We start from the raw sequence: 24,857 nt of genomic DNA on the forward strand, positions 1-24,857 counted from the left end.
ATTGAAGCTTTGATATTGGATGAAGTTTACCAGGGAGAGAGCGTGGACTAAGAGCCAGTATTTTAAACTAAAACTCTGGAAATGGTGACACCACTTGAAGTTTTCCATTCCAGATGAAGTATGATATTTAATTGCTTCTCCTTCGAGAGGCAATTAAATACAAATATAATTAAGAAAAATAAAAGGTCAAGTAGAACTTAAAGAGAAACACACAATCAGGGAACTATGCCAAAAGAGAAGCCTAGTGAAAATAAATTAGGAGTGATGGGCTGATAAGTAGACTTGTATTGGGGTACCAGCTAAGTAGTCTAACTCTGTAATAAGATCAAGAATTGGGGGGAAAATAAGAAATGAGAAAAAATTTAGTTTTGGAAAAAGGAAGGTCACTAATGCTTTTAACAAGTGCGTTTTGAGTGCCTACTGTGTTCCAGGCATACGGATCCCACAGTAAGTAAAACTGACAGACATCCCTCTCCTCTTGGAGCTAACTTCCTAGTAAGGTAGACACTGACACTATGATAAACGAGTAAAGTGCATAGTATTTTGGAAGGGGATATATGTTATAAAAAAATAAAGCAGTGTGAAGGCAATAAAGTAACGATAGAGGGAGGGACCTGGCAATTTGAAATAGGGTTTCCACAGTAGCTCTCAAGGACAGGGTGATTTAAAGCAGACTTAAGAAGGTAAGGGAAATAAGCCTGGAGAATATCTCAGGGAAAAGTTTTTCAGGCAGAAAGAAATAACTAAGGGATTGAGATAGGAGGGAACCTGGTGGGTCTGAGCAATAGCAATGATCTATGTGGCTGGAGGAGAGAGATTATAAGGAAAAAGTAATAGGACATGAGGTCGGAGAGATAAGCAAACCATCTAGGGCTGTGGTTCTCAACCCTGGCGACATTTGAGAAGTACCTGGAGAGCTTCTAAAGCTGTAATTGTCATGGCCAGTTACATTGCAAGCACTATAGGTGGAACCCAGGCATTAATAATTTTAAAGCTCCCCATGTGATTTTTAACATACAACTAAGTTTGAGTACCATTCAGCTAAGACCTTACAGGTCAGTGTAAGGACACTGGCTTTAAATGAGTGAGAGGGAACCATTGTGGCACTTTGAAGAGAGGACTTATGGGATCTGACTTAACAGAATCACTATGCTTTCTATATTGAGAACAGACAGGAGGGTATTATTGCCCATCAATCAAAGAACACCAGTAAAACGCCTAACAAAGTTGTGTTTATTGATACTCGCTGAACAAGGAAAATGGCTTACCACGGAGACCTGTGGGGCATCTCAGCAAGAGTGTTAGGAGGAACTTATTACTGGGTTTAGGCTTGTGTTGTGTAATTTGTGGGAGGGTTCAAGGGAGCAAGAATTCCCTCTGGATTGGGTGTTTTCAAGAAACAGGATAATTCTGTGATTGCGTACCTAAATAAATTTTATTTGGGAGGTGAGAGAAAGAGAACAAACATGTAATTGGTGAGGATGCAGCAGTCACTCATGTCAGCCAGGTGAGTGGGATATTTGAGCAATGTTTGAATTTGCACAGTACTCTTCCTGTACTCAGACATGTTACAGAGTGGTCCTCTTTTTATCTTCTTTTTTCTCAGTCTACAGAACGTCTTTGGTTCGTGGTATGTGAAAATCTTTTTGTTCAGCAGAAGAGCAATGTAGCCCTCCTGTCATTTCCAGATTCTAGCAACACCAAGGTCTAGCTGAAAGTGCCAGGCAAACTGCCATCTGATGGCCATCAGGAGCAAGGCTGGAAGCAGGGGGACCAGTTAGAATATTCTAAAAACTGAGGGAAGAAATCATGGTAAATTGAATCAGGGTGAAGCAGTGGAGGCAGTAGGCAGATTCTGGATGTATTTTGAAAGTAGGTAGAAGTAAAAGGATTTGTTAATTGTATATGGGGGAAGGAAGGAAGAGTGGAGTTAAAGAGGACTCCAACGTCTTTGCCTGTAGAACCTGGAAGAGTGGTGTTGCCATTTCTGACCCAGGAAATCTAGAACATGTTTGAGATGCCAATTAGATATCCAGGTGAAATTGTCTAATAGAGAGTTAGGTATATGAGTCTGGAGTTCGAAGGAGAGGTTCAGGATAGATTACAGCTGGTAGGACATCGACATATAGATGGCATTTAAAGCCTGAGCTAGAAGGGTTTCTTAAACTAGTGAAGATAAAAGAGCTAAAGATCTAGAAGTCAGAGTAAAAGGAAAAACCAGTTGAGAAGATAGAGAAGGAGCAACCAGAGAAGAAGGAGGAAAACTTGGAGTATTTACTGTCTTGGAAGCCAAGTATACAGTGTTTTAAGAAGGTGGAAAACATGGTTAACTGTCAAATATTGCTGATAGAAAATGAGAACTGAGAATTGACTTCGGTTATAACAGTATGAGGTAATTGTGGACCTTGATAAGATGGGTAAAAAGCCTGATTGGAGGGAGCTCAGTAGAAAATTGGAGGAAAGGATAACTTTTGACAACCTCATTCTAAGACTTTTTAAAGGAAGATTGAGAAATGAGGGTAGCTGTTATATGAAATGGGGTCAAGAGAGCTTAACGACAAGTTTATAAAGGCTTATAGAGAAAATACAGTAGAAGAGGGACAATGTGTGATGCAGAAGGTGGGGGTGTGTTTCTGGAGAGATGCTATTGAATAAACAAGAGAAGATGGAATCTAGTGCACAAGTGGAGAATGGCCTTGGCCAAGAGCCTGGACACTTCATCTAGGGTAACAGAAAGAAGCTGGAATCTATGGAGACAGATGGTAGAAGATGGGGAGATGTGGTGGTGATAATTGTGGAAATTTTATTTCAGAAACTGTAGGAATAATGATGAATAGATACCACTGAGTAGTAGCAAAACTCTGATAATGAAAAAGAAAACATTTTTGTTGTCACTGGGTTCATAAGTCCTAATTTGGATCTTCCATCTCTTGAGTTCTTAAGGGAAGAGGAGTCAATAGGCTATTGTAAATATTTCAAAAAGACAGGGGAAGACTGTACAGTTACCTGTATTAATTTTTTAAAAGAATTTTCAAGAACCTAAATTTATTTTCTTTGAGTTATATTTAGAAATAAATATATGTTAAGTCAGGCTCATCAGAGTCTCTAAGGGACACCCATAATTATGTTTGAATTGTGAAATTTCATTAATGAATCAATGAAATTAATAATAATAATCATTACTGTGCTTACATTTATAAGAAGAGTGTTAGTGCTCTGGTAACATGTAATGCATTGTTACCAGACTTACAAGATGGACTAGGTAAGACAGAAGTAGGATAATCAAGATTTTGTTAGGGAGATGAAGAATCAAGTTGGAAAACGTTAAATGGAAATAATGCTACGACCTGCCAGACTGCAAACCAGTAGGGGAGAGGGGCATGACTTATAGATTCCTTTTATTCCCAGGCCCTATTTTCAGGCCTAGAATGTAGTTGATATTCAGTCAGTAATTATTATGATAGTGTCTGGATTTATGTTCTCAAATTTCTGGGTAACCACCAAGCATGGAAGATGGTGTGGCTAGAAAGAAAATAGGAAACTATAAGTGACTGTGATGTGGACCGTTAACATACAGTTGTTATATTTGCTTTATTGTTCACCTGACATTGTTTTAATCCTTACTAGATTCCCCCCCTTGGACTAGATTGGATTTAGCATGAAGTAATGGGAAGTCTACTTCATCAAGGAGATATATAAGAGAGGGATAATTGAAATTAAAATTACTGTACAAAGTGATAGTGTAAGAATCTGGTGTGAATGTTGTCCTGTGAAACACAGCGAAGGACTTACTAGTTGGGAGTTGAGAAGAGTATGGTTGGGAACTGAGTAAAGAAGAAAATGTGAAGCAGGAAATTATTACGGTAGCAAACAGAAGGCCTAGGAGAGCCACAGAATGGCCAGATTCTCAGTGATTTTAAAAGGGTTGCTATGACTTCAGTACTCGACAAGATTATTGAGTAGAGGTCAAGGGATCAGGCACTCTCTTCTAGACTCCTTCTGCCTCTTCCTGAGTGATTCTACCTATGTCTACATTTTTTCCTGCCTCAATTCACTACTTCCCTAGGCAATTACATGAGCTTGGCTTCTAAGATGTCTTACAAATCATCCCTTCTTCCTCAGCACCAACACCCCATCCACCAGTGTGATTTTCTCCAGATACTCAGTCTTTTTAACTTGAGGATTTAGTAAAGAGATGGCCTCTCTTATTGCCCATATTTGAAAACTAATAATCATATCTACCATTTTTGGACTTACATATTGTGAGAGTGCACTGGATGCTGTCATATATCATTGTATTTTATCTGAGGTTGGTGCTGTTGTCACTTTACATATGAGGAAATTGAAGTTCAGAGAGATTAACCACTAAAATCACAAATCTAGTAAATAGGAAGGATAAAATTCCACCTTGGCTTCTCTGCTTCTAAAGCTCATGCTATATCTATCCATGACAATACATATACAGAGCAGATTTCTGGAACACCATTTTAGAAGTGAAAACATCTTTCGTGCTCAAAAGACCACTTTAAGTTCCATTATAAAGAGAATATTCTCTGTGTTTAGTTTTCAGTTTAAAAGAAAAAGCAAACTTCAGATTTTTCTCATCACCTGTTTTCAGGTAATCATATACATACATTTTAGAAGCCGCTATTCATACTGCTGGTATCTGAGCCATTAATATTCTTCAAGAAAACCATTTTAGTAAGAGAAGAAGGTTTTGAGATGCCATTATTTTAAAATTTTTAATTTTATTACCATCTTTAGATTATTGTGTCTATGGGTATTTTTAACGTGCATGTTTCCTTTTGAATTTTAGTTTACTACTGAAATTTTTAGTCAATTATGAAAAACATTCTCTTTTTCTTTTTTTACACATAGTTTTATTTACTTATTTAAAATAAATTCTTTATGTTTATATAATTTTTAAAGGTTTAAAATTTTTATTTTTATACAATTTTAAAAGGTTACTTTCTATTTATATTTATTACAAATCTTGGCTATATTCCCCATGTTGTACAATACATCCTTAAGACTATCTTACACCTAACAGTTAGTACCTCCCACTCCCCCATCCCTATATTGCCCCTCCCCCTTCCCTCTCCCCACTGGTAGCCACTAGTTCATTCTCTATATCTGTGAGTCAGTTTCTTTTTTGTTATCTTCACTAGTTTGCTGTATTTTTTAGATTCCACAGATAAGTGACATGCTACAGTATTTGTCTTCCTCTGTGTGACTTATTTCACTTAGCGTAAAGGCCTCAAAGTCCATACATGTTGCTGCAAATGGCAAAATTTCGTTCTTTTTTATGGCTGAGTAATATTCAATTTGTGTGTGTGTGTGTGTGTGTGTGTACACACACACACACACACACACACACACACACAAACTACAAACATACTATATATACACCACAACTTCATTCATCTGTTGATGGACACTTAGGTTGTTTTCATGTCTTGGCAATTGTAAATAATGCTGCTGTGAACATTGAGGTGCATGTATCTTTTTTTAAAAAATATCTTTATTGGAGTATAATTGCTTAACAGTGTTGTGTTAGTTTCTGCTGTATAACAAAGTGAATTAGCTATATGCATACATATATCCCCATATCCCCTCCCTCTTGCGTCTCCCTCCCACACCCCTTATCCCACCCCTCTAAGTGGTCACAAAGCACTGAGCTGATCTCCCTGTGCCATGCAGCTGCTTCCCACTAGCTAGCTATTTTTTGGTAGTGTATATATGTCCATGCCACTCTCTTACTTCGTCCCAGTTTACCCTTCCCCCTCCCCGTGTCCTCAAGTCCATTCTCTATATCTGTGTCTTTGTTCCTTTCCTGCCCCTAGGTTCATCAGAACCATTCTTTTCTTTTAGATTCCATATATATGTGTTAGCATACAGCATTTGCTTTTCAATTTCTGACTTCCTTCGCTTTGTATGACAGACTCTAGGTCCATCCACCTCACTACAAATAACTCAATTCTGTTTGTTTTTATGGCTGAGTAATACTCCATTGTATATACGTGCCACACTTCTTTATCCATTCATCTGTCAATGGACACTTAGGTTGCTTCCATGTCTTGGCTATTGTAATTAGTGCTGCAATGAACATTGTTGTACATGACTCTTTTTGAATTATGGTTTTCTCAGGGTATATGCCCAGTAGTGGAACTGCTGGATCATATGGTAGTTCAATGTTTAGATTTTTAAGGGGCCTTCATACTGTTCTCCATAGTGGCTGTATCAATTTACATTTCCACCAACAGTGCAAGAGGGTTCCCTTTTCTCCACACCCTCTCCAGCATTTATTGTTTGTAGATTTTTTGATGATGGTGATTCTGACTGGTGTGAGGTGATACCTCATTGCAGATTTGATTTTCTCCATTGTATATTCTTGCCTCCTTTATCAAAGATAAGGTGACCATAGGTGAGTGCGTTTCTCTCTGGGCTCTCTATCCTGTTCCATTGATCTATATTTCTGTTTTTGTGCCAGTACCATACTGTGTTGATTACTGTAGCTTTATAGTATAGTCTGAAGTACAGGAGACTGATTCCTCCAGCTCCGTTTCTCTTTCTCAAGATTGTTTTGGCTCTTTGGGGTCTTTTGTGTTTCCATACAAATTGTGCAGTCTTTTGTTCTAGTTCTGTGAAAAATGCCATTGTTAGTTTGATAGGGATTGCATTGATTCTGTAGATTACTTTGGGTAGTATAGTCATTTTCACAATGTTGATTTTTCCAATCCAAGAACATGGAATATCTCTTATCTGTTTGTATATCTTTAATTTCTTTCATCAGTGTCTTGTAGTTTTCTCCATACTGGCCTTTTGTCTCCTTAGGTAGGTTTATTCCTAGGTATTTTATTCTTTTTGTTGCAGTAGTAAATGGGAGTGTTTCCATAATTTCTCTTTCAGATTTTTCATCAATAGTGTATATGAATGCAAGAGATTTCTGTGCATTAATTTTGTATCCTGCTACTCTACCAGATTCATTGATTAGCTCTAGTAGTTTTCTGGTAGCATCCTTAGGATTCTCTACGTATAGTATCATGTCATCTGCAAACAATGACAGTTTTCCTTCTTTTCTAACTTGGATTCCTTTTATTTCTTTTTCTTCTCTGATTGCTGTGGCTAAAACTTCCAAAATTATGTTGAATAATAGTGGTGAGGGTGGGCAACCTTGTCTTATTCCTGATATTACAGGAAATGGTTTCAGTTTTTCACTGTTGAGAATGATGTTAGCTGTGGGTTTGTCATATACAGCCTTTATTATGTTGAGGTAGGTTCCCTCTATGCCTACTTTCTGGAGAGTTTTTATCATAAATCGGTGTTGACTTTCGTCAAAAGCTTTTTCTGCATGTATTGAGATGATCATATGGCTTTTATCCTTCAATTTGTTAATTTGGTGTATCACATTGATTGATTTGAGTATATTGAAGAATCCTTGCATTCCTGGGATAAACCCCACTTGATCATGGTGTATGATCCTTTTAATGTGCTCTTGGATTCTGTTTACTAATATTTTGTTGAGGATTTTGTATCTATGTTCATCAGAGATATTAGCCTGTAGTTTTCTTTTTTTTGTGACATCTTTGTCTTGTTTTGGTATCAGAATGATGGTGGCCTTGTAGAATGAGTTTTCAGAGAGTTCCTCCCTCTGCTATATTTTGGAAGAGTTTGAGAAGGATAGGTGTTCGCTCTTCTCTAAATGTTTGATAGAATTTGCCTGTAAAGCCATCTGGTCCTGGACTTTTGTTTGTTGGAAGATTTTTAATCACAGTTTCAATTTTACTGCTTGTGATTGGTCTGTTTATATTTTCTGTTTCTTCCTGGTCAGTCTCAGAAGGTTGTGCATTTCTAAGAATTTGTCCATTTCTTCCAGGTTGTCTGTTTTATTGGCACATAGTTGCTTGTAGTAATGTCTCATGATCGTTTGTATTTCTGCAGTGTCAGTTGTTACTTCTTTTTTATTTCTAATTCTGTTGATTTGAGTCTTCTCCCTTTTTGTCTCTATGAGTCTGGCTGATGGTTTATCAATTTTGTTTATCTTCTCAAAGAACCAGCTTTTAGTTTTATTGATCTTTGTTATCATTCCCTTCGTTTCTTTTTCATTTATTTCTGATCTGATCTTTATGATTTCTTTCCTTCTGCTAACTTTGCGTTTCTTTGGTTCTTCTTTCTCTAATTGCTTTAAGTGTAAGGTTAGGTTGTTTACTTGAGATTTTTCTTTTTACTTGAGGTAGGATTGTATTGCATTAAACTTCCCTCTTAGAACTGCTTTTGCTGCATCCCATAGATCTTGGGCCATCGTGTTTTCATTGTCACTTGTTTCTAGGTATTTTTTGATTTCCTCTTTGATTTCTTCAGTGATCTCTTGGTTATTTGGTAGCATATTGTTTAGCCTCCATGTGTTTCTATTTTTTACAGAGTTTTTCCTGTAATTGATATCTAGTCTTATAGCGTTGTGGTCGGAAAAGATACTTGATACCATTTCAATTTTCTTAAATTTACCAAGGCTTATTTTGTGACCCTAGATATGGTCTATCCTGGAGAACGTTCCGTGTGCACTTGAGAAGAAAGTGTATTCTGTTGTTTTTGGATGGAATTTTCTATAATTATCGATTAAGTCCATCTTGTTTAATGTATCATTTAAAGTTTGTGTTTCCTTATTTATTTTCATTTTGGATGATCTGTCCATTGGTGAAAGTGTGGTGTTAAAGTCCCCTACTATATCTCTATTACTGTCGATTTCCTCTTTTATGGCTGTTAACGTTTGTCTTATGTATTGAGGTGCTCCTATGTGGGGTACATAAATATTTACAGTTGTTATATCATCTTCTTGGATTGATCCCTTGATCATTATGTAGTATCCTTTGTCTCTTGTAAAGTCTATTTTGTCTGATATGAGAATTGCTACTCCAGCTTTCTTTTGATTTCCATTTGCATGGAATATCTTTTTCCATCCCCTCACTTTCAGTCTGTATGCGTCCCTAGGTCTGAAGGGGGTCTTTTGTAGACAGCATATATATGGGTCTTGTTTTTGTATCTATTCGACCAGTCTGTGTCTTTTGGTTGGAGCATTTAATCCTTTTACATTTAAGGTAATTATTGATATGTATGTTTCTGTGACCATTTTCTTAATTGTTTTGTGTTTGTAGGTCTTTTCCTTCTCTTGTGTTTCCTGCCTAGAAATATTCCTTTAGCATTTGTTGTAAGGCTGGTGGTGCTGAATTATCTTAGCTTTTGCTTGTCTCTAAAGATTTTAATTTTTCCTTTGAATCTGAATGATATCCTTGCTGGGTAAGAGCAGTCTTGATTGTAGGTTTTTCCCTTTCATCACTTTAAATATGTCCTGCCACTCCCTTCTGGCTTGCAGATTTTCTGCTGAAAGATCAGCTGTTAACCTTATGGGGATTCCCTTGTATGTTATTTGTTGCTTTTCCCATGCTGCTTTTAATATTTTTTCTTTGTATTTAATTTTTGATAGTTTGATTAATATGTGTCTCAGCATGTTTCTCTTTGGGTTTATCCTGTGTGGTACTCTCTGTGCTTCCTGGATTTCATTGATTATTTCCTTTCTCATGTTAGGGAAGTTTTCGACTATAATCTCTTCAAATATTTTCTCAGACCCTTTCTTTTTGTCTTCTTCTTCTGGGACCCCTATGATTCAAATGTTGGTGTGTTTAATGTTGTCCTAGAAATCACTGGGACTGTCCTCAGTTCTTTTCATTCTTTTTCTTTATTCTGCTCCTTGGCAGTTATTTCCACCTTTTTATCTTCCAGCTCACTTATCCCTTCTTCTGCCTCAGTTATTCTCTTATTGATTCCTTCTAGTGTATTTTTAATTTCAGTAATTGTATTGTTCATCACTGTTTGTTTGTTCTGTAGTTCTTCTAGATTCTTTTTAAATATTTCTTATATTTTCTCCATTCTGTTTCCAGGATTTTGGATCATCTTTACCCTCTTTGTTGTGAATTCTTTTTCAGGTAGGTTGCCTATTTCATCTTCATTTATTTGGTCTTGTAGGTTTTTACCTTCTTCATCTGTAACAAATTTTTTTGTCATTTCATTTTTTATTTTTTTGATGGGTGATCTGTATTCCTGTCTTACTTGTTGTTTGGCCTGAGATGTACAGCAGTGGAGTTTGCAGACGGTTGGATAGAGCTGGGTCTTTGTGCTAAGATGAAGACCTCTGGGAGGCCTCACTCCTATTGATATTCCCTGGGGTCTGAGGTTCTCTGTTAGTCCAGCAGTTTGGACTCAGAGCTCCCACCTCAGGAGCTTGGGTCTTACCTCCAGCCTGGGAACCAAGATCCCACAGCTGGTCACTGGGGGTTCCTCCCATCCTCTTAGGTGTCCGTGGTCCCCCACCAGTGCCTGGTAGGTGCCCTAGTTGTGAGGAGACGTGAATTCTGTGTCGTCCTAGTGCGCCGTCTTGACTCCCCCTCATTCTCTTATTCTTAACTCTCTTTAAAACTTGAACAAGGTTAACCGAATCTTAGATTAGGATAACCATGTGTTAGAATAGCTCTGCCTTAAGTAATAATTCAAGAATATCACAAGGCCTTCCCATTTCAGAAATATAAACAAAGAGAACTCCCTACCTTTTGCTGAATAAGAGCAGAGATTCTGCTTCGTCACATTTACGTGGAAAAATGTCCAGTAACCTCTTGTTTTGTGCCTGCTACCACAGAACAAGAATAAACCATGGCACAGGCATGTAATAAACTCATTACGTTCATCTCCCTAATCTGAACTTTCTAGGAACAACTTTTGAGATAATAATCACCTTAAATTTATACTGCAGTAATATAAATGAACAGAAAATACGGTTTGTAAAAGATCTTACTGTTCTTTGCCTAAGATAGGCAGAAATTAATGAATTTTTTTAATGGTTTATTCTTTTTCTGTACTGTTAGATTTTTATTCATATCTTCTTTGTGTAGTTAATATGTTTCTTTCCTCTGACTAACCTAATGATTTCAAACGTTTTGTACTTTTTTGGGAAGAGCCCAATTATCTGTGGAGTTAATAAGCTCGGGTTATTTCATTAAAATTCACAGGGACCTTTCATTACCCAAGATATCCTGTTCTTCAGTCACTTCTGAGTCACTTATATTATTATTTTTTCCATTTTTAAGATGCAAGTCAAGTCTTACTAATATTTTCCTATCTGTATCACTTCTTAATGGTGCCTTTTTATTCCTTGATTTTGTATGCTTATCTTATAAGTTATTTTATTCCTACATCCCGTTTCCTTGTTAAAATTATAATTTTTATTATGTGGTGGAATACTGTTGGCCTTTCAGAATTCGTTGTGGGACTGAGTGCGTTTTTAAGGATTTCTCAACCTCATGGATAAATGAAGTAGTACCTCTTGGAGCTCTAGCTTCGGGAGAGACCTCAAATTGAAAAACATATTGACATTAATAATTCACTGACTTTAAAAGAATCCTAAATTGCTCAAATGTAGCTTTTTCTGGCTCTTCCAACTTTTTTCACTCTTTTCCTTTCCCAAACAAAAATGAAAGACCATTTATAACTAAGTTTGACTGTGTATCCATTTTGACCTAATATCTTATGAAAGTATTTAATAGCAATTACTATTTTGGATATAGAGAACCCATTATAACACCTGTTAATAAAATATTTTAGAATCTATATAAATACAAAAATGTATTAACTATTAACATAATATACACAAAGTAGAGTGGAAAGTTACTAAATGAATATTTTGTATTATGTATTTGTGTATCACATATAGATCAATTTACACCTTATGTACACATCTAGACACATATATTTTCTTTATTTCATAATAAACAATTTGACATCGGGAAAAATAACTTTTCCCCGTTCCACAATATTATATAATTCTACCAGAGCATTACGCACCCATAATTACTCTACACATATTTTAATACAGTAGTCCCCCTTTATCAGCATTTTCACTTTCTGTGGTTTCAGTTACCTGTGGTCAACTGCAGTCTGAAAGTATTAAATGGATAATTCCAGAAATAAACCGTTCATAAGTTTTGAATTGCACACTGTTCTGAACAGCATGATGAAATCTCCCACCGTCCTGCCACGGACGTGAATCATCCCTTTGTTCACTGTATTCCACCCTTTAGTCACTTAGTATCATCTCAGTTATCTGGTCAACTGTCATGGTATTCAGTGCTTTTGTTCAACTAACTCTTATTTGACTTAATGATGGCCCCAAAACACAAGAGTAGTACTTCTGGCAATCTGGATTATGCCAAAGAGAAGCTGTAAATTGTTTCCTTTAAGTGAAAAGGTGAAAGTTCTTGACTTAATAAGGAAAGAAAAAAAGTGTATGCAGATATGCTAAGATCTACAATAAGAATGAATCTTCTATGTGTGAAACTGTGAAGAAGTAAAAAAAATTAGTTCTAGTTTACTGTTGCATCTCAAACTACAAAAGTCATGGCCACAATGCATGATAAGTGCTTGATGGAAAGGCATTAAATTTGTACAGTAAGATATGTTGAGAGAGAGAGACCATATTCACATAACTTTATTACAGTATATTGTTATAATTCTTCTATATAGTTATTATTCTTTCTGTGCCTAACTGATAAACTTTATTTTTGGTATGTATGTGTAGCACAAAACATAGTAAATATATGTAGGGTTTGGCACTCTCTGCTGGTTTCAGGCAACCACTGGGGGTCTTGGAACATATCCCCCATGGATAAGGCGGGACTACTGTCTATACTATTATTATATAAAATTTGTTCTAAAGTACTGTTTTTAAAAATGGAAATTAAAAATGCTAGAACTTCTATTTCCAGTTATGGTGGATTGAGTCATTGGGGACACCCTCTAACTGAGAACAACTAGAAAATCTAAACAAAATGATTTTAAAAAATCTACTTGAATTCATTGAAGATGTAAAAAGGAAGGGACAAATTAGGTGACCAAGTAAGAATAATGACCTTGATATCTGAACCTGGTATTTAACACCACTTTCATATGCCAACATAGAACAAGTAGTTGAGAATCTGAGTATACCACTTTGGAAATCTTATAGCACTTTGGAAATTGGAGTCCAGGCTTAGTATAGATATGGATTGGTATACTCCACAGAATTTTATCTGTAATACCTAAAAGTCTGAATCCAAGAGGTCTGTGCGAGCTAGAAGTTATTGTTCCTCACAGGATCTCAAACCCAGCCCCAAATACTCTCGATGCCTGAAGTTAGTCTGATGTAATCCTCAACTATTATTTACTGTATGTGCCTGCAGAAACAAACATAAATCTTACCGAAGGACGATAACATCTTAGACCCCAGATTATTTTACTTTTTGTTATATACATTGTCAAGCACTTAGACACACAGGAGATGAGGCCACAGGAAAGAAAATAAAGTACAACAGTTAAAACCGAAACCAAAGACAAAGCCCTCCAGGTAAAGCAGTTATATCCTTCATCCCCTCATGCACTCACTTCCTTTCTTAAGCAGTTTAAACTCCATGGTCTAATCTTGTAATGACTGCCATACACTGACCTTTAACTGCCTTGGTGTCTTCTGGTATATCATAGTCACTAAAGCACCAACTGTTTAAATGTGGCTTTCAGCCCTCTCAGAGCCAGAATCTGCATAGCGGAGGGTGGCTGGAGAAGAAAACAAAACAGTGTTATCTGTTCTCACTTTAAATAGATGTTCACAACCCTAGATGGAATCTCGTACTCCCTAGGGATCACATTATGTTTCCCCACTCCATTCCCTCTGCCCCCTCCCCCTCTTCTCAATGAATAACATTTTTCTCCTGTCTTCTCCAGCATCTGTCTTACTTCCCTTTCCCTAGCTTGAGCTGATGCCTTTACAACCTATTTCACTGAGAAAATAGGAACACCCAGAAAAGGACTTTCATGAGCTCCAGTATCCCTTCTACCCACCTTAAACTCTTTTCTCCTTTACCCTGAATAACACGCTCCTTCTAATGGTCAGCTCTTTCTCTTGTAAGTAGAATCCATCTCTGTTTGCCTGTTCAGCAACCTTGCTCCAGCGATTTTCCCTGTCTACCAGATCTTTTCTATCAGCATAAAAACATATTTTTATTTCTCACGTTTTAAAATCTTCTCTTGATCCCACTTCCTCCTCAGCTATCACATCATTTTTGCCCCTTTGCAAAGTATAAACCTCAAAAGAATTAATTGTATTTTACTGTCTTCAACTTTTCTGATTTCTTTTTACCAATCGGGGCCTTGCTGTCACTATTCAAAATAAACTGTTCTTATCAAAGTTAGCAGTGATCTAGATTCAGTGGTCTATTCTCATTGTTCATCTGACCCGTCAACAGCACTTGACAGAGATAATATGACCCGCTTCCTTACAACACTTACTTGCCTTGGATTCCATGACACCAGGAAGCACTCTTCTGATCTGAACTCCAGACTTGTATATCCAGCTCTCTACTTGACATGATCTCTTGAATACCTAATAGGAATCTCAACTCCAGTATTTCCGAAACTATAGTATTTCCTCTTCCTCTACTTCCCCCGCAAACCTGCTTATTCACAGCCTTCTCCACTTCATAAAATGGTACCTCCATTGTTTCAGGTCAAAGACTTTGAGATCATATTGATTCATTTCTCTTTCTCACACTCCATATCTCATGTCAGTTAATCCTGTCATGTCTACCTTCAAAATACATCCAGGGCTTCCCTGGTGGCGCAGTGGTTGAGAGTCCGCCTGCCGAGGCAGGGGACACGGGTTCGTGCCCCGGTCCGGGAGGATCCCACATGCCGCGGAGCGGCTGGGCCCGTGAGCCGTGGCCGCTGAGCCTGCGCAGCGCGAGAGGCCGCAACAGTGAGAGGCCCGCGTACCGCAAAAAAAAAAAAAAAAAAAAAACATCCAGAACGCCTCACTCATCCTTATTTTCATTGCAACCACTCTGGCCCAGACCATTATCCGATCTGGATCTTTGCACTGTCCTCCTGCTTCTTTTCTTGCCGCCGACCCACTCTGTCTCCTCTGAATACAGCAGCCACCGTGATCAGGTTAAGTCAGATTTTGTCACTTCTCTGCTTAAAACATCTCAGTTTTTCTTCAATCTGACTCAAAATTAAAGCCAAAAAATTAAAGTAACCTCTCTGATTTTATGTCCATGAGGACAGATTTTTTTTTCTGGTTTCTTCCGCTCCCCCCCGGCCCCCCTGCTTTTTTTCACTGCTGTGTTCTTAGGCTCTATACCTGTGCCAAACATATAGCATGTACTCAATAAATGTTTGTCAGATGAATGAAGAATGAATGAATGAGTACATGGTAGTTATTATGCTATTACAATTGCCTATTTGCTTATAAATTTCCCATGCTAGATTTTAAGCTTCTTAGTGGTGGGTACTATACATATAAAGTTTAATGTAGTTTGTGTTGACAACTGTGAAGGGTCTGAAACTTTACCCTAGTTATAAGCTAACAAGTTATCTGCCATAGTTTTATGGAGGTCAGGAGGGGTGAGACTCCTGGGTCAGAGACAAAGGACTTTATTACTAATAGTATAACAAACAGCATAATAAGCATCTTGCTTGCCTTGTTTCCTCTTGCTTTCTGAGTCCCAGGGCAACACAGAGGGGCCCAGGTGGATGTACATATAAAGTGGGTTGGCGTTACAGGTAAGAAAGCCTGAGCTTCTGGAATCCAAATCTTTTATAGTGGGATTCAAACAAAATGTCTGACCTTTGCTTTAGAGGAAAACATTATCTTTTATATTATATTGGATAAGAACTTGCCCTCTGGTAGACAGAATCACTCTCTCTATTCTTCATGATTATTTGCTGTTTAAACATCCTTGAAAAGATGTTTGGAACAAATAGACAGTTTATGACTCAGCTTATAACACATGCAGAAATATGAGAGACCTATGGGGAATTGTCTTCCAACAGTGTCTTTATTGGTCAGATCACAGGAGACCCTGAAAATCATATGTAGAATGATGTAATTAATCATTCTTATTTCAAATGTAGTAGTTTTGAATGCCAAATGTTATTTATTTATGCTTTAGTATTCCTTAAAATATCTCATTATTGCTATTTATTTTTATAGACTTTTTAAATTTCATGGCACTTTTGCAAGTATTCCCTTACTATTATGTTTTAAATAACTAATGAATATTAACTATTGATGAAGTCTAGAGTTCAGTTACTTCAACCTTATCGTATTTCCAAACATATGACCATTTGAATGAATGGAAAAGCCTGAAGCTCAAAGCAATATAATTAGTAGAGAACATGTTTTAAAATAGGATATATAGTATTAATGCATTTGACATTTGTAGTAACCTCTGCTTAATCAAACAGAGTGCAACCTCAGTGAACTGAAGCCAACATACTGGAATACTCAATTAACTTTTGTCCTTCATGGAACTTTTAGGAAGGTCAAAAGGCTAGAGAAAAGAAAAAAGCTTAAACAGGGAGAGCCAATCTAGTGGACTTTTATATAGTTTAGAATCTGCTTCCAGAGCATATCCTGTGGTTATGCATGTTTAGATTTTATATGATCTTGCATTAAAAACACATAGTACGTGCCTGGCATATAAGAATTGTCCAAAAATTGTTAGATATAATTATTATTACTTTTTAAACTACTAGAAACAGTATAATTTTTTTAAGAGCACAAGCTTTGACATCAAAGGTCTGGGAAGGAATTGTGTCAGCAATAATGAGCCCTGAGAAATTATATGTTACTCTTCTTTCAGCCTTATGTTTCCCAGATCTAAAATGGGGACAATATTCTTATGTATATTTCAGGAGGAATAAATAAGATAACATACGTATTGAATGCATGTCTTCCACACTGCATTTGTGCCTTTGCTGTTCTCTGTAATCCACAGTGGTAGGCTCCAGTTTTCTAACTTTTTACAATTACCACCTGCATGTTTAGCCTTTTTTTTTTTTTTTTTTTTGCTGTATGTGGCCCTCTCACTGTTGTGGCCTCCCCCGTTGCGGAGCACAGGCTCAGCGGCCACGGCTCACGGGCCCAGCAGCTCCGCGGCACGTGGGATCTTCCCGGACCGGGGCACGAACTCGTGTCCCCTTCATCGGCAGGTGGACTCTCAACCACTGCGCCACCAGGGAAGCCCGTTTAGCCATTTTTTCCCCCCTAAACTTGGTCATCTTTTGCCGGTGTGGCTAAGACCAAAGGGAGTTTGAAGTTCAACCACATGATGTGTCAGGACATATTTCGTCCTATAAATTTTGTGTTTTCTTTAGAGCACTTATATTAAATAGTAGGTAACTATTAAGATATTTTAAAGAGTAGTTTCAGGTTCACAGAAAAATTGAGAAAAATGCACCAAGTTTTCTCATATACCCTACACCCCCAGGCATCCATGGCCTCCTCCATTATCAACGTCTCCCACCAGACTGGGACGTTTGTTTACAATTGACAAACCTACACTGATACACCATAATCACTCAAAGTCAATTGTTTACATTAGGGTTCACCCTTGGCGTTGTACTTTCTATAGGTTTGGACAAGTGTATAATGACAGCTATCATTATGGCGTCATATAGAGTCTTTTCACATAAAAAATCCTTTGTGCTCCAACTCTTCCTCCTTCCCGTCACCCTCAGCTGCTGGCAACCACTGACTTTTTTATTATCTTTATAGCTTTGTGTTTTCCATAATTTCAAATAGTTGGAATCATACAATATGTAGCCTTTTTAGATTGGCCACTTAGTAATATGCATTTAAGGTTGCTCCATGTCTTTTCATGGCTTGATAGCTCACTTCTTTTTAACACTGAATAATATTTCACTGTCTGGATGTACCACAGTTTATTCAACCATTCACCAACAGAAGGACATCTTTGTTGCTTCCAAGTTTTGTCAGTTGTGAATAAGGCAGCTCTAAACATCCGTGTGCAGAGTTTTGTATGGACATAAGTTTTCAACTCCTTTGGGTGAATACCAATAAGTACTCTTCTATACATTTTTAAGTCTTTATGTGAGGCCCAAATTGTCAGCCAGATTTCACCTTTGTATACTTCATGTTTATTCCTTACACATGAACCTCGGTAGGAATCATCCCAAACCGTCAAAGAAATTCTAAAACAGTGAATCTGAAATGAGACAGCGTCTGATTCTGTTGTTCCCCCCCCCCCACAAGTTTTCTTGGCTCTTACAGAAATTCATCTTCTTTTCCCTCAGTGAAAAGCTCTAAAAATGACAGGGATAGTGTAAATGATAGTGTAGGGTGATGGACCTATTTGTTAGTCTACCAAATACCCCCTAGCATGCTTTCCCCAGGGACAGAGACTATAATAATACTGACATAACTAGTAGAAGCCACAGGGTAATTTTACTCAAAAAATTAAAAGCTGCTAGAGTTACTAGCCTTTCTATACATAGCCATAGAATAGACAAGCAAAATTTTTGGAAATTCTGTGTCAGTAGACAACCTGTTTTGAAGGTAACGGCCCCTAGCACAAAGCTTGGTACACAATAAACCTCGAATAAATGGTAACTGCAGTTGTTACTGCAAAATGTCGATTCTGATGATGATGATGATAATTGAGGAAGTCCATGATGTTGGTCTAGAAAACAGCGAAGAATCCTTCAACCTCAATTATTAAAACTTACCCAGGATATTGTATTTCTAAGTAAAGGGTTACATATTTTTCCAAAAACTGTTCTAATGAGGTGTATATTTGATTCCTGGCTAACAAGAAGGTTAATTTCATCTGATTATTACATCTCTGATTAATCAAGGTGAGGTTTTAAATGTGTATAGAAATCTAAATATATAGGAACAAAGTATACTAGAAAGGCACATTTGAATTTTAACAGCATAATCATCTCTTAAAAATCACTATCTTTGAAGAGCCTTATCTAAGAAAACTACAGAATTGCTGCAATAGTTTCTTAAATTTTACTACTATTTGAATATTCATTTATTTCCACAGCAGTATCTCCTGAGATAGCAGATGATAAGTCTCCTTTTCCAGGGATCTATGTGGGATAGATATATAGTAGCAATAACTTGTTTTCTTTCTCTATTTGCATAACAAAAACTCCTGGATCCTATTTTTTTGGATTGTCTGAAATAGGAATCAAAAGTATTTGCTTCCCCTGGGATTGAAATAGCATCTACATACTGGAATCTATATATATTTATGGGTTATTTATATTTATAGAGATGGCTGTTGAAAATACAAAGAGTTAAATATTCTTAGCATTTATTCCTAACTTATCATTGTTGTTTTTCACTTTTGAGTAGCATTTAATTTTGCTTCACCACAGATTTCTAAACTTGAGAAATCTTTATTCTAGGTATAGCAGTCGTCTCTCCATTTTGCTGATTTCTATTTGTCTCTATTGAAATATAGTTATCTCTTGCTTATTAAAGTTGATGCAACATTCTTAAGGTACTTATTTTAAAATGTATTCATACATTCTCATTGACTTTTGGTAAAATTTGAAAGTATTCTGCTGGCCATATTTTGGACCAGGAGACCTGATAGAAAACAAATATTTTCTGAGATCACATATTTCCTAGAAACTTAAAAAAAATCAGTAGTGTTTATGATGTTACTACTCAACTCACATTCCTCCCCATGTGGAAGGAAGCATTTTCAAAATTAAGCATGATTTATCATTAGGTAAAAATGCCTTTACAATTTAACATTTTTTAATCTCACTGAGTGATTTACTTTATACTTTTATCTTCTAAATTTATTGTTTACTTCCTAAGTTATTTTTTTAAGGGAAGATCTATATAGTTTATTACTATATCCTTGGATAAAAATATCCAATGGCCAAGGGTCCCAGTGTAGTAATCATCAATGGGGGCAAATCTTATTTTGCACTGGAGTCTGTAGTAACACCTGAATATCCACAGTAAACAAATTCAGATTATGCCTTTCTGGTTTATCCCTTTTCCAATCTAATGACAATTAAAAGTTATTGTCAACAGTTGCAGAAAGAATATTAGACTAGGAGTTAGAATATTTGGATTTCAATCAGTCTCTACAACTTTCTAACTATGACCTTGGTTAAGTAATAATAAAAAATAATAAATAAAATAAATAAAAAAAATAATAAAAAATAATAAAAACTTGGTTAAGTAATAATAAAAACTTCCCTAAACCTTCCTTTCTTCCTCTGTAAAGCAGCAATAATAATACCTTCCTTCTCCCAAGAGCTATTGTAAAAGCTAGATTTATATAAAACCTTCAGTACAGGGTCTATTACATTAGGTATTCACCACATATTAGCTATAATTTGACACTGCCATTATTATAACTTCCCATTCTTTCCCTTTCTCTCTCTTTTCTTCTTTTCCTCCTCCAGAATGTCTTTGTGTAACTTAACTATTTCTCTTCATATTTACTTGAGAAATAGGTCAAATTACTCTGCCTTCTGCCAATTAGGTGATGTATTCAATGTTTTGGGAAATAGTAAGCTCTACAAAAATTAGAGGTGAACATTCATATTAAATATAATGGATCTGAATTTTTCAAACATTAAATTTTTTAGAAGTAGCTTTTCATGGTTTAGTGTAAAATACTCTGTAGGAACAATGAAGTCTCCCAGATGATGTAATAGCAGCAGAGAAACTAACATGAGTATCAAAATAAATTAGTCAGACCTTGGCAATTCTGTAAGCAATATGGCTGAATGATGCTGTTTATTAGAAAGAATATTTGGAAAATATTCTTAAATTGATAATTTTGCCTTATCAATTTCCATTATGAAAAGCACAATTCTGAGTTTTAGGGAGGATCAGATAGGATCCTTTTTTTCATCAAGTGTGGCTTTAATGTACTTAGGGAAGAGTAACAAGGTGATTTCCAAGGGCAGAAGGGTTGTCTACCCTTCTTAAAGTGTGTGATCACCTTGGAGAGTCAACCTAAAAGCTACGTTTTTGTTCTTCAGTTGCTGAATGTGACTTTGAAGCAAATAGCTGTGGTTGGTTTGAAGCAGCTAGTGAGGATGATTTTGACTGGACCTGGAGCTCTAGAAGTAACCTCTCTGCTGATTTTGAGCAACAGGCTCCACCTTGGGATCACACTCACAACACATCTCAAGGTAAGAAGCATGCACAGTGTCTCTGTACCTACAGACTTTCCCCAGCTTATGGTGGTTTGACCTAATGATTTGTCAACTTTATGATGGTGTAAAAGGAGATGCGTGTTCAGTAGAAACTGTGCTTCACATTTTGAATTTTGACCTTTCTCCGGGCTAGCAATATACTTGTGATACTCTCTCCTGATGCTGGGCAGAGGCAGAACCACTGCTCCCAGTCAGCCACGCAATCCCCATGGTGGACAGTTGATACACTGACAACCATTCTGTTTTTCACTTTCAGTACAGCATTCAATAAATTACATGAGATATTCAACACTTTAGTATAAAATAGGCTCTGAGATGATTTTGCCCAACTGTGGGCTAATGTAGCTTTTCTGAGCTTGGTTAAGGGAGGCTCGGCTAAGCTGTGATGTTCAGTAGGTCAGGTGTATTAAATGCATTTTGGACTTTGATATTTTCAATTTATGATGGGTTTATCAGACGTAACTTCATCTTAAGTCAAGGAAGATCTGTAGTTCCGTTTACCTTTGCTCGGGTCTGAAAAGAGAAAGAGAAGCAGTAAAGTTCTGTGTTACTACAACAAATAGTAGGATAGTTGAATATTGTCGATTATACTTATGTTGTCAACCTAGAACCACTCCTTTATGGGTTTTGGAGATAGAATATAGATATATTTTGGCTGAATTAACTGAAATTACCAGTTGTTTTTGGCATAATTTTGACCCAGCTCTAGATAATAGTTTAATATTTATAAGAGTAAATTTGACTAACAGTCACTTTTATTGATTTTGAATTGTTGTATAGTCTTCAGTGTAGGGTTTACAGACAGATGTCTCATTTTAGAATTTAGTAGGTTAAACTAATGGTTTCTTTTTGTATCCCAATAGGGCACTTTATGTTCATTCTGAAGAAAAGCAACAGCTTATCACAAATTGCTAAACTCCAGAGCCCAACTTTCGGCCAGACAGGACCTGGATGCACACTTTCCTTCTGGTAAATACTAAAAAAAAATGGTCAACTACTCGAGCAGCCCAGCGGTTCCAGGCATACTCCTGCATTTACTAGATATTGTAATTTGTCCTGTAATCTGGCTTTGCTTTAAAAATAGCTATTGCATTAGATCCGCACAATTAGCATTTTACTTAGGAGCACATTATCAATATTTGTTATGTTCTTACTTAAGATGAAAGGGACTCTCCCTCAGACAATGGATTATAATTTAGTTAACACTGCTTCCTGTGTTCTGGACTAAACTCCTTGAGAAAGGTTCATGGGGTCCTGAGAGCCAGAATATGCACCTCGGCAGAGAAGCTCTTGCAAACAGGTGGCCACAATTATGCAATAATAACTAAAGGCATCTATTATTACAACTCATTTTTAATTGACTGTTAACTGAGTGGAAGAGTCTAAAAGTTAAATATTTAGTCTATTGCCTAAATCATTTCCATTTCTTTTGTTTGTTCTCTTTCAGGTTTTATAACTATGGCCTATCAGTGGGAGCAGCTGAGTTACAGCTACACATGGAAAATTCCAGTGACTCCACAGTACTCTGGAGAGTATTATATAACCAGGGCAACCAGTGGTCCCAGGCGACTGTTCAGCTTGGACGCCTTACTCAGCCCTTCTATTTGTCACTACATAAAGTCAGCCTTGGTGTTTATGATGGGGTCTCGGCTGTTGATGATGTCAGATTTGAAAATTGTATTCTTCCACTCCCTTCGAAGAGCTGCAAAGGGCCAGATCGTTTCTGGTGTCTACACACGAAGGCTTGCATAACAAAGCTTCAGTTATGTGATCTGGTGGATGATTGTGGTGATAATACTGATGAGGTCAACTGTGGTAAGTGCTTTTCTTTCTGGTCCCTCTGACTCATTTTGATGGTGGTGATCTTGATTGGTTCACTGTTTTCTAGTCAGTCAAGATAAAGGCCCTAAGCGTTGTTCCAAAGTCAATGAATGTTATGTGTGATTAATTAATTAGTCAAGCCATCAGTATTTATTATGTATATTTATGAATTGGATACTAGAGAGATAGTGATGAGGATAGTTATACAGAGTCCCCGACCTCAGGGAGCTTACAGTCTAATTGAGGAGACAGATATTCACATATTTAAAAAATAAATGTGAAATGACAGTGTTGACAGGAGTTTCAAATGGGGGTGCTATGGCTTTCTATAATTATGGCATTGGACTTTCTAGAGGTAGTACTTAGCTGAGATCTGAAAAATAATAAGTAAATACATGTATGCAAAGCCCTGATAGATGACTGCATGGCAGCTGCGAGATACCCAGTATGGTTGGAGTAAGGCAATAAGGGGAAACAGGATGCAACATAAGGATGGAGATGGAGGCCAGATTAGCAGATCTTTGTGGACCGTCTTAAGGAAGTTTTCCCTCATCTGAAGGTTTTTAAGAAGGAAGGTAATATAATAAAATTGGCAGATTTAAAAATGTCACTGTGGATACAATGTAATGAATGGATTAGAGGACAGTAGGTTCAGGAGATTTACTAGGAGGCCGTTGGCAGTAGTTCCCCTGAGAGGGGCTGGCAGCCTCTATAACAGTGACAAGTGGTGGAGATGGATGGACTAAAGTTGGAGGAGGGATATTTAGTAGGGACGTTTAAAAATCTTCTGGCTATAGGGAGCGGAGAGTGAGGTGTCAAAGATAAGCCCCGAGCTTCTGGTTTAAATTACCAAAAAGTTTATCATACCTGATGATTATGTATATCTTGCAATTTAATAAACCTGGTTCCTGGTAGTGCCTAGTGCATTTGGTCCTGAAAATGAGTCAGAGGCTAAGAGACGTTTTTCTTTTTTAATTATCAACATCAGTCAGAGAAAGTTTGCATCTTTCGTTACCCAGAAATAGCAACAATTCTTTAAATTCAAGTTATGTGCCTATTAAATTGGGAGGCTTACCATAAACCAAAGTAAAGCCATCAAATGCTTGGTACATCATAGGAAACATTACATTGAGAAATTTCCATATAAATCATTGTAGAGAGTTTTGCACATATGTGGTGTTTAATACAGTCAGGCACATTAAAGTCAGAATTACCATGCCGCTCGTTACACAGCTAATACCTTTAGTGCATATAAATAAAATTGATGATTTCGACAATGGCTGTTATAAGAAGTGTTGCTTGTCCTAAAGGTAATTTATTTTTGCAAATTTAGAAAGCCTTTTCATCTTTTTCATGTACTTCAAATCCCACTTCTTAAAAAACGTTGATCTGTTACTGAAAATAAGCAAATTATCCTTCAAACTTCTCAGCATTAACTGAGTAGAATGGGATTATCAAAATACTTCTTGTGACTAAGTATCAATGAAAGGAACTAGTAGTGACTGTCAGTTTCTCTCGCAGCCTTCCATCTAGACATAGTAAATTTTTTAAATGGAGACTTCCTTTTTACTTTTTTTTTTTTTTTTTTTTTTTGGCTGCGCCACGGGGCACACAAGATCTCAGTTACCCGACCAGGGATCGAACCACACCCCATGCAGTGGAAGTGCATAGTCTTAACCACTGGACAGCCAGGGAAGTCCCCAGACCTAGTAATTTATTAACATAATGCGTTAGACATCCAGAAATTGATGCTCTATTTTCTAAAGTATGTTTAGAACGTGGTCTTTCATTTAAGGGTGGAGCCACGTGCCTTCCCTTTTGAAATAAAGATTGAGCATGCAGTCAGTATGAAGAAGTTGGCTTTAGTGCCAATTTTATGTCAAAAACCTCAGTAGCTTGACATCCCCCTTCCTCTGCACAACCCAAGACTGACACCTGCAGGGGACCTGTGGGGTCCAGTT

The 24,857-nt window shown here is 36.9% G+C and overlaps 1 protein-coding gene across 1 annotated transcript in view; it reads left to right on the forward strand.

Annotated features, from left to right (window-relative positions):
* Positions 1-24,857, forward strand: part of MALRD1 (MAM and LDL receptor class A domain containing 1) — a 567,689-nt gene that overhangs the window by 113,062 nt on the left and 429,770 nt on the right. The window contains exons 15-17 of the mRNA XM_060121258.1: positions 20,899-21,051; positions 21,939-22,044; positions 22,523-22,890. Of these exons, the coding sequence (XP_059977241.1) occupies positions 20,899-21,051; positions 21,939-22,044; positions 22,523-22,890 (627 nt within the window). The remainder of the gene's footprint in view (positions 1-20,898; positions 21,052-21,938; positions 22,045-22,522; positions 22,891-24,857) is intronic.

Source organism: Lagenorhynchus albirostris, chromosome 1 (assembly GCF_949774975.1).
Source record: "Lagenorhynchus albirostris chromosome 1, mLagAlb1.1, whole genome shotgun sequence".
Taxonomy (NCBI): Eukaryota; Metazoa; Chordata; class Mammalia; order Artiodactyla; family Delphinidae; genus Lagenorhynchus; species Lagenorhynchus albirostris.